Here is a 14,949-nt window from a genome sequence, read left to right as displayed (position 1 = left end):
GGAGCGGGGCAGGCTGAAGAGCGGGGCAGGCTCACCCAGATGACCTGGGTCCCCCCGCTCCCGTTCTCCGGGGCGGCGGGTCTCTTGGGAGCACTCCGTGAGCTCCTTTCCTCAGCGGGGATCTCACTTTATCCCCGTACCGCCCCTGCGCCGGCTCTGTCACCTGTCTGTCCTGAAAGGGGAGTTGTGCTTTTGTTGGAAATTACGTAACTTTCCTAAAATATTAATTAGTGGTAGCAGGTAGCTAGGTTCCGGTTTTTTTCCTTACACACTGTTGTTGGTTTGATCTTTAAATCACCGAAGCTTTGAGTTTCTCTGGACTAGCTCTGATATGCTTCAATAAAAAAAGCTTGAGGGAGTTGAAGGTTGGTCATCTGGGATCTTAAATTTATGGTCCTTCTAAGACACGTTGGAGTAACCAGAAGGCAGAGGCCATTAACAAAGTAGGAGACTCTATCTTAAGCAAGAATGATAAGTGAAGGGAAGAATACGGACCAAAGTAGCCGGTAACAGATAGAATACTAATTAAATTAAGAGAATTGTGTAATTTAGAACCAATGAATGTTCATTTCTTTTTTTTGCTAAAGTGTATAAATACATGTGAATAGTCTTGAAAGGGACATATGTGGCTGGGATGATTCGCTACGTCTCTCTGGCCGGAATAAAGAAATGCCTGGCTCACTAGCACTTAAAAGGTGGTGTTGGAGTGTTTTCTTTCTTCCCAACTATTTTCGGTGACACTTTCAGGTGTCAGCAGCGTTGAAGGAAGGTCGTGTCACTCCCACGGAGCTCTGCCAGCAATGCCTGTCGCTCATCAAAGGCACCAAGTTTCTTAATGCCTATATTACCATAGCAGAAGAAACCGCTTTGAAGCAGGCTGCAGCATCAGAGGAAAGATACAAAAGAGGTGTGTCTCTGTAACTCATATCAGTCCTTAAAAGGGTGCCGCGGAGGAGCTCTTTGTGTTAGATGAAGGACCTTTGCGGTGTCTGTGCTGCTTGTTTGACTACCGGGGGATGAGAGTTGTGGTTGAGGTTTCTGTGAGTGTACACTTGGCACTCAGGAGAGCATTTAGTTCAGAAATGAGAGGCAAAACCTGGACTAAATGAGGCACTGCAGGTTAAACAGGCTCTGTGCCTCTCTGACAGCACTGCTACTGCGCGCCTCCTTCTTCCCTCAGCAGGTTATTTTGGATGTGTAGCCAGCAGCAGGTACCACAAACAGGCAGATGCAGTGGTCCTTCACAGGCCTGTTGATGGGGGTAGGCAAACACCTGGCTCAGCCTATCAGGTTTTTAATTAAGAAGGCAAATTAAAATAAAGCAGCTTCGTTAATAGCAATTATTAATTGGTGAACGGAACAGCTTTCAGTTCTGTTATCTGCAGCATTTAGAGGCTGAGCATCCTCATTTTCCTTTGCATTTCAAAAAAGACAGGAAAGGTAAATTTTCACGTAATAGGGTACCTTTTTCCTTCCTGGGTGACACTTGCTGTCCTCTAGCAGCTTAAGACATTTTTGATTCCTGACATAGGCCTTTCAAATTTTTGGAAGCAGCTGCCTGTCTTGCAGGCTTAGGCAAATCTGCAGAGCTCTTAGACACATCTGCAGAGCCAGGTCTGGTCTGGGCAGAATGAATGCTCAATGCCAGAGTTGGAATGGAAGATGGTTCTTGGAAATGTAACAGACAGCCATCGAATGCCAAGTGGATAGCACTCTTGCTTCCAAAAACCACCCACAGGGACATGTAAACTGTAATTGATGAGAAAGCTATACATATAGCACACTTTGCTTTAATCTGTGTTGTCTTTGCAATCATTCCTAATGCAGGTCAGCCGCTAGGTGTTCTGGATGGCATTCCTATTGCAGTAAAAGACAACTTTAATACAGCTGGCATTGAGACAACATGTGCATCAAACATGCTAAGAGGTATGGTAAGGCTTTTAAAGTAAAATCAGATCTCCTTTCAGAACTTTTGGGTTTTAGATGGTTTATGGAGAGGGGTCTTCCAGATATCAAATATTTTCAAAAAATGAGCTGGACTCATTTGAGGAAATACACTTAGCAAATTTCACCAGCCAAATTCATCTGGTATCACAGATGCATCTTTTTATTCTTCTAAGGACATTATCTCTTTATTTATTAACTACATGCTTTTAACAATGCAGTTTTTATTATAACATATATACTAAAATAGAATTGTTCTAAAATTCACGTTTTGCTTCACATTACTTTTAGGTCTAGAGGACAGCAGTCAGTACTGTTCTGCCTAGCAAAATCCAAAGACAGTCCTTTTTTTGTTGTTGTTGTTCTGTTGATAATTGTTGACTTAAGTAGTGTTTTCATATGGCTATAGGAAGACTAGCCATTAACAATCCCGACATACAAACATGTTGTATAATGCTTTTTTTTTTTTAATTTCCTAAACTCATTGTTTCTATTAACATCATGAACATTTTCAAGGCATTACAGTGGTTTTTTATTGTAAAAGCAAAAGTAGAAAATATTACTTATATCTGTTTTATTCTGCATAAAGTAAAACTCTATAAAGTTTTGTGGAAGATAACGCAAGTAAATTAGCAGAATCCTAATCTGATTATGGGACCTTTAGTAGCAGTAGAAACAAAACATGACTTGGCTATTTTAAAAAGTGTTATATTACCTGAGATGCTTTTCATTAAAGCACATTAGCAGACCTGTTGTAATTGACTGCAGTGAGTATTAGGAGTGATGTCCTTGTTCCTGTTGAAGGTGGGGATGGAGAAACCCCTGTCAATATTTGCAAGATTAGTTGGTTATTACCTGAGATCTCATGTCACTGTCATGATTCTCATCCTATGTTATGTGAGGTCTAAGTGGCAAAGGGTGCACATGTTTGACCACGGTATAGCCAGTTAGAATTTCATCCTGTGGTTAACCATATGCTCCTTTATCTCATGGTAATGGGAGATAATTTAGGATAGATTAGCACTTTACAGGAAAGAGCTGTTTCTCATTTCTTCTCATTTTAGACAGTTCCTGCAAATTCACTGAATGCAGTAATTTGCTACCCTTGTGGTGTCTTGTTTATGTGAAGTCTTAGCTCCACACTCTAGGCATGTATAATCCAGAATTACTGGATTGTAATTTGTGGAGGAAAAGAAATGATGTTGCAAACTAAACAGCGTTTGGTTTACTTTTGTTAAATTTTGAAAATTATTCATTTTACTGTGAAGCAAAACGCTGTCACTGTGAACTGACAGTTCTTATGCACAGGTAGTGACAATTCTGAAATGTTCAGAGTGGCTACTTGTAAAAATAATTTGTATCTCATAAATCTCTCAATTGTTCTGATTGTTTTCAGGTTATATTTCTCCTTACAATGCTACAGTAGTTCAGAAATTACTGGATCAGGGAGCTGTGCTTTTAGGCAAAACAAACCTAGATGAATTTGCAATGGGGTGAGTGTTTATTATTTTTAATGTGTGATTGTACATAAAAAGGAATACACACCATCTGTTCCAGTGTACCTGTAATCCTTAATTCCTGTTTCTGTGAGGCTGGACAATAATGAATACTTACCTGTGAAGAGTATACAGAGTTGCATGAGCATTTATACTGTTGTGTAAATGATTCAGATGCTGAGGTTTATGAACATAGTGTTCAACTGGAGCTGTACTTGAGAGGGAGGAAGTGGTCCAGCCTTTGCAGAAGGCCAAGGATAAGCAGCCTTCTTCCAGATCCAGTAGTGTGTTTGTAGAATTGGTTACAACACAGTTATTTGTTGCCTTTTTCTCCCTCCTTGCTGGTGGCTTTTGCCCATAGCTAATTATTATCATGCCCCCAGTGGCAGCCACTGCCTCTGCCAGTCAGCCACTGCAGTAATTAGTATGAGTAGTCCCTGATTTGCTGCAAAAAGGCTAATTAGAGCAACACTTTTAAGTTACCTACACTAATGCTGGTGACTTTTTGTCAGGAGCACATTGAAAAATGCTCTTAAAAATTGATTCTCCAGCAAATCAGTGAAGGCAGCCAAACTGTAGCAGGGAACAGAATCAGGCCATTAGGGATGAGTATCTCTGTCACACCAACTGCTGGGTCTGGAAGGGAATATCTGGAACTTAGTTACCTGTGAGAAACAATTAAATGCTGTGTTTTGGTTTTATTTTTATTTTGCTTAAACTGAAGACAGAGGTTTGATTGGGAATTCATATGGATGGGGTGGAAATACTTTGACTCTATTGTTTTGAATAAAGTAATTTCTATGTAAAAGAGAGATTCCTCAGGAAGAGCAGGCAAAAAGCACGGCAAAAATCTGATTATGCAATATTGCAACTTGTCTAAGCTCATTAAAGCACAGGATTCTCCTGAAAAGGCTTATCCCAACACTGGCTTCTCATTTCTGGTCTGAGTGTTTGCATGATCTCTTATGCTAATACCAGCATAGCTGCACCATGAGCTTGATCAGCTTGATCCAGCTCTAAAGTAATGCACCATGAGCTTGATCCAGCTCTAAAGTAATGAGGTCTCAATGAGGTTAGTTCTCAACTGCTGTCATCTGCCTGCTCTGTCTGATGATTTGGCTAGTAACATGGGCACCTTGGAGTCAGGGAACATGAGGTGGAGGTTGTGAGGAAGGAGGCAAGTACCCTCTGCCCCTGCTTCTGGTACCAGCTCCCACTTAAGTGGCCACAAGGTGACTGAAGCCAGTTTCTGAGAAGCTAGTCTAGCGCTCTGAACCAGGGACTCGTGGCCTCAGCAGAGGGCTACAGAGTGAGTAACAGTGTGTCATTTACAGAGAAGAGCTTGTTCCTCCTGTTGTGGAGCTTGTTCCCCACCACTAGCAGAATGGTTTTCCCCACAACGGTGGTATTGCATCAAACGCAAGGGTAGAAAAACAGAATGCCTTTGTTTTGAAGCACATGTGCACCTTTACTTTTACATAACTTAAATCAGTTTTATATCTTTGTGATTATGTTCTTTTGTGTTGAAATTGAATTTGTAGAATGAAGGATGAGGAATTGGATGAAAAAAGAATAAAATTGGTAAATACTCTGTGTCACCTGTCACTTCTGTCTGTATTTGTCCTTTCTGTCTTAGATCTGGGAGTACGGATGGAGTATTTGGACCAGTCAGAAATCCCTGGAGTTATTCAAGACAATACAAGGAAAAATCTGTCCCAAAATCCCATTCTGAGGACAAAGAGTCTAACTGGGTAATAACAGGAGGGAGCTCAGGAGGCAGCGCGGCTGCTGTGTCGTCTTTCACGTGTTTTGCGTAAGAGGCTTTTAGAATTGTTTTTCAATAAATGTCTCAAAATATGTTAGAAGGTCTTATAATTGTAGTTTTCTCATAAGCTAGTGTGAAATGGGAGGGTTATTGGCACTGGCATGCAAGATTTTATTTCAGCATCCCTAGGTTATTTGTGGCATGTCATGAAGCCAGAATTAATCCATGCAGGTGAATTTAGGCTTATTCACTTCAAGCATTATTCAGTGTACTGATATGACCACTTTGCACTGTGTGAGATATAATAGTAAAGGAGTGACAGTTTTATTCTTATTCCCACATAATCTCTTAAAAGTCTTACAAGGTTTGTGACACATTCTCTTCCTTAGTGTCTTACACAAACGTGCTTAAAATGTAATTCAGCAAATTAGGAGATCCCTTATTTGTAACAGTATAATAATTGCTCCTCCCCTCCTTTGTTTTTATAGCATAGTTACATAATAATACATGAGCTTTGGGATTTAAAGCTGTCAAATCTCTGATTTAACAAAAGGGTACACAGTACTTACTACACAGGTACTTAAAAACTTGTCTGTTTCAGTGTTTGAGGATTTTTGGGAAGGGGTGTGTTTTGGGTTGTTTCGTGGGTATTTTTCCTAAAGGAAGCTGGATTTTTTTTTTTTAATGGTAATTATTAACTGTATGGAATAGCAACACACTATTTAGCAAATCAGTTGTCTATACTATCTTCCCCATCTGACCCTTAAAAGAAAACTGATCCTTAAAATTTTACACCTTGCATTTTATAAAATTTCTAGAACTACGTTTGAGCATGTTTTATAGAATATTATTTCAAATGTACTCTTATTTGGAAGGTGTTTGAGAATGCTCTTTAATTACTTTGTCCTTGTTTACCCATAGACTACATTACAATCATCTATTTTATTGTTAAAATTTTTTTGCTAATGTTGATTACTTTTTTTAGCTTTTTTAATTATTTTTTTTTTAATTATAAATCTCATTGCCCTTTGCTAGGATATAGTCTACTCTTCATTTTACTACTGTTGAAACTGAACTTGGTGCAGCCATTCCCAAGAACTGCTGGTCCTTGTCATGATCCTGATAGGGTCTGGCACCTTTTCTTACATTGCTGGCTGTACTGAACTCCCATTTTGCGCTGCTCAGCACGTTGTCAGATCAGGGAGATTTTTTGTCCAGCTATTTTATAGCCTATAACCTATTGTATATCCACTCTATTAATGTCTTTCAAGCATTGGGAACACTGCCAGTCTTTATCTTTTCAATTTGAGATTTGGATGTACAAAAATGCTACAAAATTGAGGATGTTTTATATCAACACATAAGTTTGAAAAAAAGTTCCACTTCAGCAAAGTCAGTTGAATTGGTTCAGCCATTTCAGAAACAGATGCCTATGGGAAGAGTCATATACTCACTTCAGTAACAATTGTACCTACTTCTTTAGTTTAATTTGGTTTTGGCAAATATTTGAATGAAAGCTGCTCTATTTTTTTAATGGTGCTTGAGTTAAATTTACTAAAAACAAGAGAAGAGCGTGTTTCATTTTAATATGAATTTCCAATTCCATTACAGTTTTTGAAATAAAAATTTCAATTTAGAAAGAAGAAGGTTTCACCTGTGAACAAAAAAAGAAGTCGAATCCAAAAAAATAATAAAAAACCACCGCATCCTATTTGTACCTAAGCTACTGTAAACTGGGAGTTCTGATGCTATGCTTTATAGGTTTGGAAACAGGAAAAACATCCTAGACTTTCCAAAGTATGCCTTCTTGTTAGGGGTAAGAAGTGTCACTATTCATTTGTATACTGGAAGATGCTGATTCATAGTGCATTGGCTACTGAGTAACTAAGACGTCAGTGTTGAAAATTGTGCTCTAGATCACATGAGATGTATCTTTTGGAGTCCACAGTATTGGAACAGATCAACAGAGAAGGCAGAAGGAAGGTATTTGGGGCCATCTTCAGATGGTCTGAATTCTACCTATTTGCCTCTGCTTTGTGAAGAGACTTGGGCTCTCCTGATGACTAATTCAGAGGCCCTGATAAAAATCAAAGAACAGATAAAAAATAGAATAGGGGGCAGACTGAAATTTAGGCTGTGTGTTTATGACTTCTAATCTGGAAGAATTCACAGAGTTTTAACGCCATGCATCTTAAAGCCACACGTTCTTATTATTTGGAAATGTTCTGAATTATTTTACTAATGATAATCCTTTTAAAACCATAGAGCCTTAGGGTCAGACACAGGAGGATCTACCCGAAACCCTGCTGCTCACTGTGGTGTAGTAGGTTTAAAGCCAACATATGGACTGATCTCTCGCCATGGTCTCATTCCTCTAGTGAACTCCATGGATGTGCCAGGAATCCTAACCAGATGTGTGGATGACGCAGCAGTTGTGTTAGGTATTACTTTGTCATGTGTCTTTGTTTACAGCATTGTCTCAAAACAAACTGAATTCTGGGTAACTAATGTGCATTTTCCTTTTCTTCATATGTCATGTCGTATTTCAGGTTCACTTGCTGGACATGATCCTAAAGACTCTACCACAATTCAGGACAACTTTAAGCCATTTGAACTACCCAATTTGACTGATGTCAGCAAGCTCTCAATAGGAATTCCCAAGGTAACATTTAAATCCTGTCAACAGTTGTGGACAGGAACAACAAATAGGACACCTAAAAAAAATATTTGTGTCTTGCCCACCACCTTCCAGTCTCTCATGATTTAAAACTGTGAAGACAATACAAGCAGCTCCTGGAAAAAAGCAGTATTTGTTCTGTTGCCTTTTATGGCAATTTGGAGTAAGCATATGCTAACGTGTCATCTAAAACATTTTGTCATCATTGTGGGAAGCACTGTCGGGAACGTCAGGGGAAATGGGGAACTTCAGTTCTTTGTTTCTCTCTGTTGCTCTTTCATTAGTAACCTCTGTAACCTCAAACAAGTTGCTCTTGGTGCCTTCTCACACGGTGAGGTTGGTACTGGTTTGTGCAGTGCTTTGAGACACTTGTCTAAATGGCACTGTGTTAATACAAAGCAGAATTTTAAAGGCAATTGAATGGCACAAGGAGCTGTGACTTGCAGAGGATGGAAAGAGAGCTGTAATCTGGCATCGGTTTATGCAATTGAATGATGTTTGTAACTATAGGGGTCCTTACAATTTAGGAACAATATTTGGGACTCCAGCCTATTTTTAATTTAATAAAGGCTCTGCCTTCAAAGTGACAATGTGAATAACATCTACCGGTTTGATTCTCAGCTATTGAACCTGTGCTAGAACAGACATACCCAAAGATTTAATTAGGTAAGCAGGGATGTCCACTGACCAATTATTCAGGATCTGTAAAGTGCAGAAATTATATACCTAGAAAATTAATTAGCTGCATACTGTTTAGATTTTGATAAATCTAAAATGGTGGTACTGATTAATTATTTATAACCTTTGGACAGATGTTTTCTGCTGCTACCGATTGTCCTAAACAGATGCATGCATACATGAAACATGAGTCGTAGCTACTCAGAAATCAGACAGTACTATGCCTCTTTTTGTGGGTTAGAACTGAAGCAAAAATAGAGAATTTTAATGGAGTATCTTTAACTTAGCTCTTTAACAGCAGTGTAGCTTATTTAAGTCTTCTCTCAATTCCTTGATTGTAGTTACTCTTTGGTGGGGGTTGCCTGCTTTGTTTCACTGAGGTGTGTCAGTTGACACTGATACATCATGGCCATAATTTCTTTTTATCTTTCCTGCTCACAGCAACCCTAGTTTCAGGATTTCGACCTGATGAATTTCTACTGGTGACTGCAGAGCAGTTCAGTACAGTCTCAGTGAATAGATAAATAAGGGAATAACTGGGTAATTTGTCCTTCAGGAGAAACTGCTGAAATTCCATGATTGCGATATGTAGGTTGATCCTACCAAGATGAACATAATACTCTTAAGAAGACTGAATCCTGTTAATTTAATAGTGCTTGATTGTATAATATTTAGTAGATGCAAAAAGCTTTTAATAAGTACTTTAAATCATATTGTGGTAAGATAATGGTTTCAATGTATTTTTAGCAAGGATTTATTTGCATTTTGGTCTCTACTAGAAGTAAACCAGCGTGTAAAACCACTCCCCTTCTTGTTTTTCCTCTAAGGAATATCACGTACCAGGGCTGTCTGGTGAAATTCTGGCTCTCTGGTCAAAGGCTGCTGACCTCTTTCAGAATGCAGGTGCTAAAGTGGTTGAAGTGAGTCTACCACACACTCGTTACTCAATTGTCTGCTATCACGTGCTGTGCACAGCAGAAGTGGCATCAAATATGGCCAGGTTTGATGGACTGGAATATGGTAAGGCCTTTGAAAAAACTTTTTTCTGAGACAGTAGAAACATTGCTGGATGCCATGAAAAAGTTAGTTTTTATAGATGTACTTTTCATGGTTCTATGCCTGGTGTTATTTCTCCATAATGGAATAGAGCAAAAAACCTGGTCCAGATAAAAATATGTGAGTAAATGCATATTTTAATATATTTCACTACTACTAGACATGTGAGTGGGCTCAAAATCTGGTTTAGTATTTCTCTAATAAAACAGGAATGTGTTTTGTTGTTTTTCCAGAATAGTAGTGTGTCAGATGGCAGCAAACAGTGGCCTATTGGATCACTATGTATAACATTACCTAATGTTGTTAGATCTTAAGGACTACAAGAAGTATTAATATCCAAAATGCTTTTTCTTTTCAGGACACCGTTCTGACATGAACAAGTCCACAGAAAGTATGTATGCTGCAACACGACGAGAAGGTTTTAATGATGTTGTAAGAGGAAGAATTCTATCAGGAAACTATTTCTTGTTGAAACAGTAAGCAGAACCTCTTGAAATTCAAATTTGCCAAGTTGGCAGATTTTTAAGCAAATGGTTCATTGTGACATGGAAAAAAAATTATTCTTAACTAGTGGCTCCTTGCATTTTTATTATTGCTTTAGCTATACAATATGTAGTGAACTGTTAATAATAAATGAAAATGTTTTCCCTGAGTTTTAACAGTGAGCCTCCTAAATTAAATAAGTAAAACAATTTAGTGATAGTTTTTTCCCTACCAGAGTATTATTGGCTTCCATTAGTTAAATTAAGCAAAAATCTCTACCCTGTGGTATGACATTGAAATCATACTGAAGCCATTACTGTTGTTGTGTTAAAAGTTCTGTAGTTGTCGATCTCATTAAAACTGCACAGAAAAACTGCTAGTACATTCTAGCATGGTCTTCTAGAGAAAGCCAAAGATACATCAATTAAATTAACTGTAGCTCTTTGCCTCAGTGTGTAGGGAAAGAGAGTCGCTGGCAGAGGTACTGAACTGATGTCTTTACAGAAGATAGGGTTTTATCCAGCTCACAAATAGAAGCTGGTCCGTGGATCTGTTTTACATTTTTAGCTTTCAGTACTTACCAACAGGCCCAAATTGTGTTAGTAAAAGTGCTGTTTTTCTCTGTCTGAATTTGTTCAGATACTAACAAAAATATTAATCCTGTAATCAGTCTCTGTAGTGCACTTGCTTTGAAGGAGCTCTGTCAGCATGAGTATTCATCAGATGTGACTTCTTAATTGCTCTCAGAGACAGGAATGTTGTCGGTTAATCTGTAACAACCAGCTTTTATGGAATGACGATATTCCTGCCAAGGGTGCTCCTTCTACTTACGACTGCCCAGATCAGCTTTCCTAAGGCTGCTTTAAAATTCACATAGTTAACTCTTTGGTGAAGGAATATACAATTGGCTCCCATTGAGATTGAACAGGAGAGTTGTGTTCCTGTCCACAGTAAATTACTTTTGAAGAGCACAGGGTTCAGAAAGCATTCTTAGAATAAGTAGTAAGGAAAACCCATCTGTGTCTCCTGCAAATGTTGCCTTTTACAATTAATATTTATCTTGCTTTTGAAATCTTTAAAATAACTAAGTGATTGTTCAGGAAGTTCTGTTTAACATCTTTAGACATGACATGGACAAGGGGATCGAGTCCTCCCTCAGCAAGTTTGCAGACGACACCAAGCTGGGTGGGAGTGTTGATCTGCTGGAGGGTAGGACAGCTTTGCGTAGGAATCTGGACAAACTGGATCAATGGGCCAAGTCCAACTGCAAGAGGTTGGACAAGGCCGAGTGCTGGGTCCTGCCCTTGGCTCCCAACAACCCCCTGCAGTGCTACAGGCTGAGGGAAGAGTGGCTGGAAAGCTGCTTGGTGGAAAAGGACCTGGTAGTGCTGGTCAACAGCAGCTGAACATGAGCCAGCAGTGTGCCCAGGTGGCCAAGAAAACCAATGGCATCCTGGCTTTTGTGGCCAGCAGGACAAGGGCAGTGATTTTTCCCTTGTCCTTTGCACTGGTGAGGCCTCACCATGAGTCCTGTGTTCAGTTTTGGGCCCCTCACTACAATAAGGATATCGAGGTGCTGGAGTGAGTCCAGAGGAGGGCAATGGAGCTGGTGAAGGATCTGGAGCACAAGTCTTACAAGAAGTTGAGGAGGGAGCTGGGGTTGTTTAGCCTGGAGAAAAGGAGAGACCTTATCACTCTCTCTGCAACTGCCTGAAAGGAGGTTGTAGCAAGGTGAGGATCAGTCTCTTCTCCAGGTAACAAGTGAAAGGACAAGAGGAGACAACCCTGTGTTGCACCAGGGGAGATCTAGATTGGATATTAGGAAAAATTTCTTCCCTAAAAGAGTTGTCAAGCATTGGAACAGGCTGCCCAGTGAAGTGGTGGAGTCACCATCCCTGGAGATATTTAAAAGATGTGTGGGTGTGGCACTTAGGGACTTTCTGAAGTTAACAGCTAGGCTGATTTCACAAATTATTGTAGAAGAAGATCTAATTCCCATGATATAACTACTTAACTTGAATCTGCTGTTTATTATTGATTATAACCATTTTCATTGCATTTTTTTCAGAATCTTAAATCTTTAGATTAACAAGCAGCATTTGGGCAGTTTCTTTTATTTATAAACACTGTCATGTAGCAGTTGTTAACACATCCTTATCTTTTTTTTCCCCCTTTTTTCTTCCTTTTTCCTTTTTCTTCCTCTTTTTTTCTTCCTTCCCCCTTTCTTCCCCCCATCTTTCCCCCTCTTCTTCCCCTTCTCCCCCATTTCCCTTCTCCCCCCTTTTGCCCCCCCTTTTGCCCCCCCCCTTTGTGCCCCCCTTTGCCCCCCCCTTTTGGCCCCCTCCTTTTATCCCCCCTTTTTGCCCCCCCTTTTGCCCCCCTTTTGCCCCCCCTTTTGCCCCCTTTTGCCCCCCCTTTTCCCTTTTGCCCCCCCTTTTCACTCCTTTTGCCCCCCCTTCACCTCCCTTTTGCCCCCCCTTTCACCTCCCTTTTGCCCCCCCTTTCACCTCCCTTTTCCCTCTCTTCTCCACCCTTTTGTCCCCACCCTTTTTCTCCCCTTTCCCCCCCCTTTTTTCTCGTCTTTCTTTCCTCCTTTCATTCCACTTTTTCTGTTTTCTTTTTTTCTTGTTTTACTTCCTCCTCCTCCTTTTTTCTAATTTTTTTCCTTTCCCAAGTAGTTGTGGGTTTAGATGGCAGTTACTTTTGAAATTGAACTTTCCTGAATTTGAGGATTCCACATTTACCAGTTCTGCATATGAAGTTAGAAGAAACAATAGACATAAAGCTGGGTAATGTGTTTCTTCTTCAGAGTTGTGTAAAGATGGAAATCCATAGACCACATGTTTATGTGAGGGACAAAAAAAGGGTTAGGGAAAAATAAGGTCTTTATAGTATTCTATAGAGAATTATACTACAAACACATACATAGTTTTAAGTCCATTTAGAATCCTCCACCAATGATGGGACTTTTTCATATGCTTCAGGTATCTTGCTGGATTGAATCCTAAATGATTACTTCCTATTTTTCAGGCCTGTTTAGTTCTTTATTGTTTCTAGGTTTTGCTGTGCTGCCCTTCAGTGAAATTAGGTTGGATATCAGGAAAAGGTTTTTCACCAAGAGGGGGGTTGAGCACTTGAACAAGCTCCCCAGGGAAGTGGTCACAGCATCAAGCCTGACAGAGTTCAAGAAGAATTTAGACAACACTTTCAGACACATTTTTGAGTTGTCCTGTGTGGGGCCAGGAGTTGGACTAGATAATCCTAAGGGTCCCTTCCAGCTCAGGATATTCTGATTCTATGAAATTTAATATACAGTTTAGTTTCCAAATGGTCATAAAAGTATTGTTTTGATTTTGTAACGGTTGTTTTGATTTGTAAGGGTTTTGTTTTCCCTTCACTTTTCTTTAGCTGAATGCCCTCATCTCTTCCTTCTCTGACAACTTTGCTGCTATGAGAGCATAAACACCATGTATGGTGACTAAGCATACAGTATATCAAAAACTTAAGTACCAGTGTGAGTCAAAATTTTATCCAAAAGGAATACTGGGCTTGTCTTTTCTACAGTACCTAAGAAATTAGGTTCTGTATTTTAGGAATTAAAGTGTCATGCCCTCATGTCCATATTTTTTTCTAGGAACTATGAGAAGTACTTTGTCAAGGCACAGAAAGTCAGACGTCTCATTGCCAATGACTTTGTGAAGGTTTTCAGGAGCGGTGTTGATGTTTTACTCACTCCTACTACTCTGAGTGATGCAGCACCATATAAGGAATTCATCAAAGAAGACAACAGAACCCGCAGCGCACAAGATGACATCCTGACACAGGCTGCAAACATGGCTGGTGAGTACGGACAGGAATTAAACTATGTTTTCCCCTGCCTAGTAATTTTTAATGTCTGGTCCCTTTAGCTATTTCACCTCTTCTTTAGGATCAAGATATTTCACTCCCATGTTGTAATTCTTACAGTGATAACCAAGTGTAAGGATGGTTTATTAAATGCTTGAAAATGTAAGACTAGATTTTAAAGTGAGGCACTCTGGAGCTGAGTGTGGGCTCCAGGTAAGATGAATCCATTCCAGTTCTGGAGACAAAACTTGAATCTCTTTCTAAGGAGAACTGATTATCTTTTCAGAGATGATGGCTCCTTAAATCAGTCTAATTAATTTCTTGTGATCACCTAGCAGTATCCTTAGTTCATTGACTCAAATTATTTTAGCTAGTCGTTCTCCACTACATAATTTTTCTTCTGGTTCTCTTAGAATTGTTACAAAAATTACTCCAACTACTGTTTAATAGTAAGTCTTTGTATGTGTATCTTTTTTTCCTTCAGGACTGCCAGCCATAAATGTTCCTACAGCTCTTTCAGAGAGAGGCTTGCCAGTTGGGCTTCAGTTCATAGGACGTTCATTCCAGGAAGAGCAGCTTCTCACAGTAGCCAAATGGTTTGAAAAACAAGTACAATTCCCAATGATCCAGCTAGAAGAAGTAAAGGGGCATGACCGTGATGTTTTTCAGCATAAGAAATCTGCTTCTTTTTCATAACACGGGACTTGCTAGTCAGCTAAAGCAAGAAAGCTGTGGGGATGGTCTAAAGATGTATTCTTGCAGTTAATTATCCTTTGCAGAAATAATAATCTGTTTTAAGAAGACCTTATGCAATAATGCAGGATGGAATCATGACACCTTGGTACTCTGTAATTAAGGCAAAGTGAACCATTAAGTAAACATGTTTATGTTATTAAGAACCATTTTTAAATGATATTAAAACCACCAAGTTGAAATTATGTATTTTATGCCTGTGGAACTGATTTTTTTTTCCATCCCCAGAGTGCATCTAAGGTATCTGGCCC

At 39.4% G+C, this 14,949-nt stretch overlaps 1 protein-coding gene across 1 annotated transcript; it reads left to right on the top strand.

Moving 5' to 3' along the window:
- The first annotated feature begins 39 nt into the window (after positions 1-39).
- QRSL1 (glutaminyl-tRNA amidotransferase subunit QRSL1) lies at positions 40-14,887 on the top strand. Its single transcript, XM_029962752.1, has 11 exons — positions 40-165; positions 748-907; positions 1,828-1,926; positions 3,341-3,437; positions 5,077-5,253; positions 7,471-7,646; positions 7,755-7,867; positions 9,388-9,580; positions 9,975-10,092; positions 13,734-13,939; positions 14,430-14,887. The coding sequence occupies exons 1-11, from the start codon at positions 40-42 to the stop codon at positions 14,639-14,641; spliced, it is 1,677 nt and encodes a 558-aa protein (XP_029818612.1). The 3' UTR covers positions 14,642-14,887.
- The last annotated feature ends 62 nt before the right edge of the window (positions 14,888-14,949 follow it).

Source organism: Manacus vitellinus, unplaced genomic scaffold, assembly GCF_001715985.3.
Source record: "Manacus vitellinus isolate BGI_N305 unplaced genomic scaffold, ASM171598v3 scaffold_4_pilon, whole genome shotgun sequence".
NCBI lineage: Eukaryota > Metazoa > Chordata > Aves > Passeriformes > Pipridae > Manacus > Manacus vitellinus.
Note: the sequence above shows the minus strand (reverse complement) of the source record. Positions and strands in the feature narration are given on the sequence as shown.

What these genes read in the sequence shown, in the direction of transcription:
- QRSL1 (XM_029962752.1), top strand. Translation starts at nt 40, where the DNA reads ATGACCTGGGTCCCCCCGCTCCCGTTCTCCGGGGCGGCGGGTCTCTTG. An exon ending in GTTTGATGGACTGGAATATG is followed by an intron (nt 9,581 to 9,974) that starts GTAAGGCCTTTG and finishes TTTTCTTTTCAG; the next exon opens with GACACCGTTCTGACATGAAC. An exon ending in AACTATTTCTTGTTGAAACA is followed by an intron (nt 10,093 to 13,733) that starts GTAAGCAGAACC and finishes ATTTTTTTCTAG; the next exon opens with GAACTATGAGAAGTACTTTG.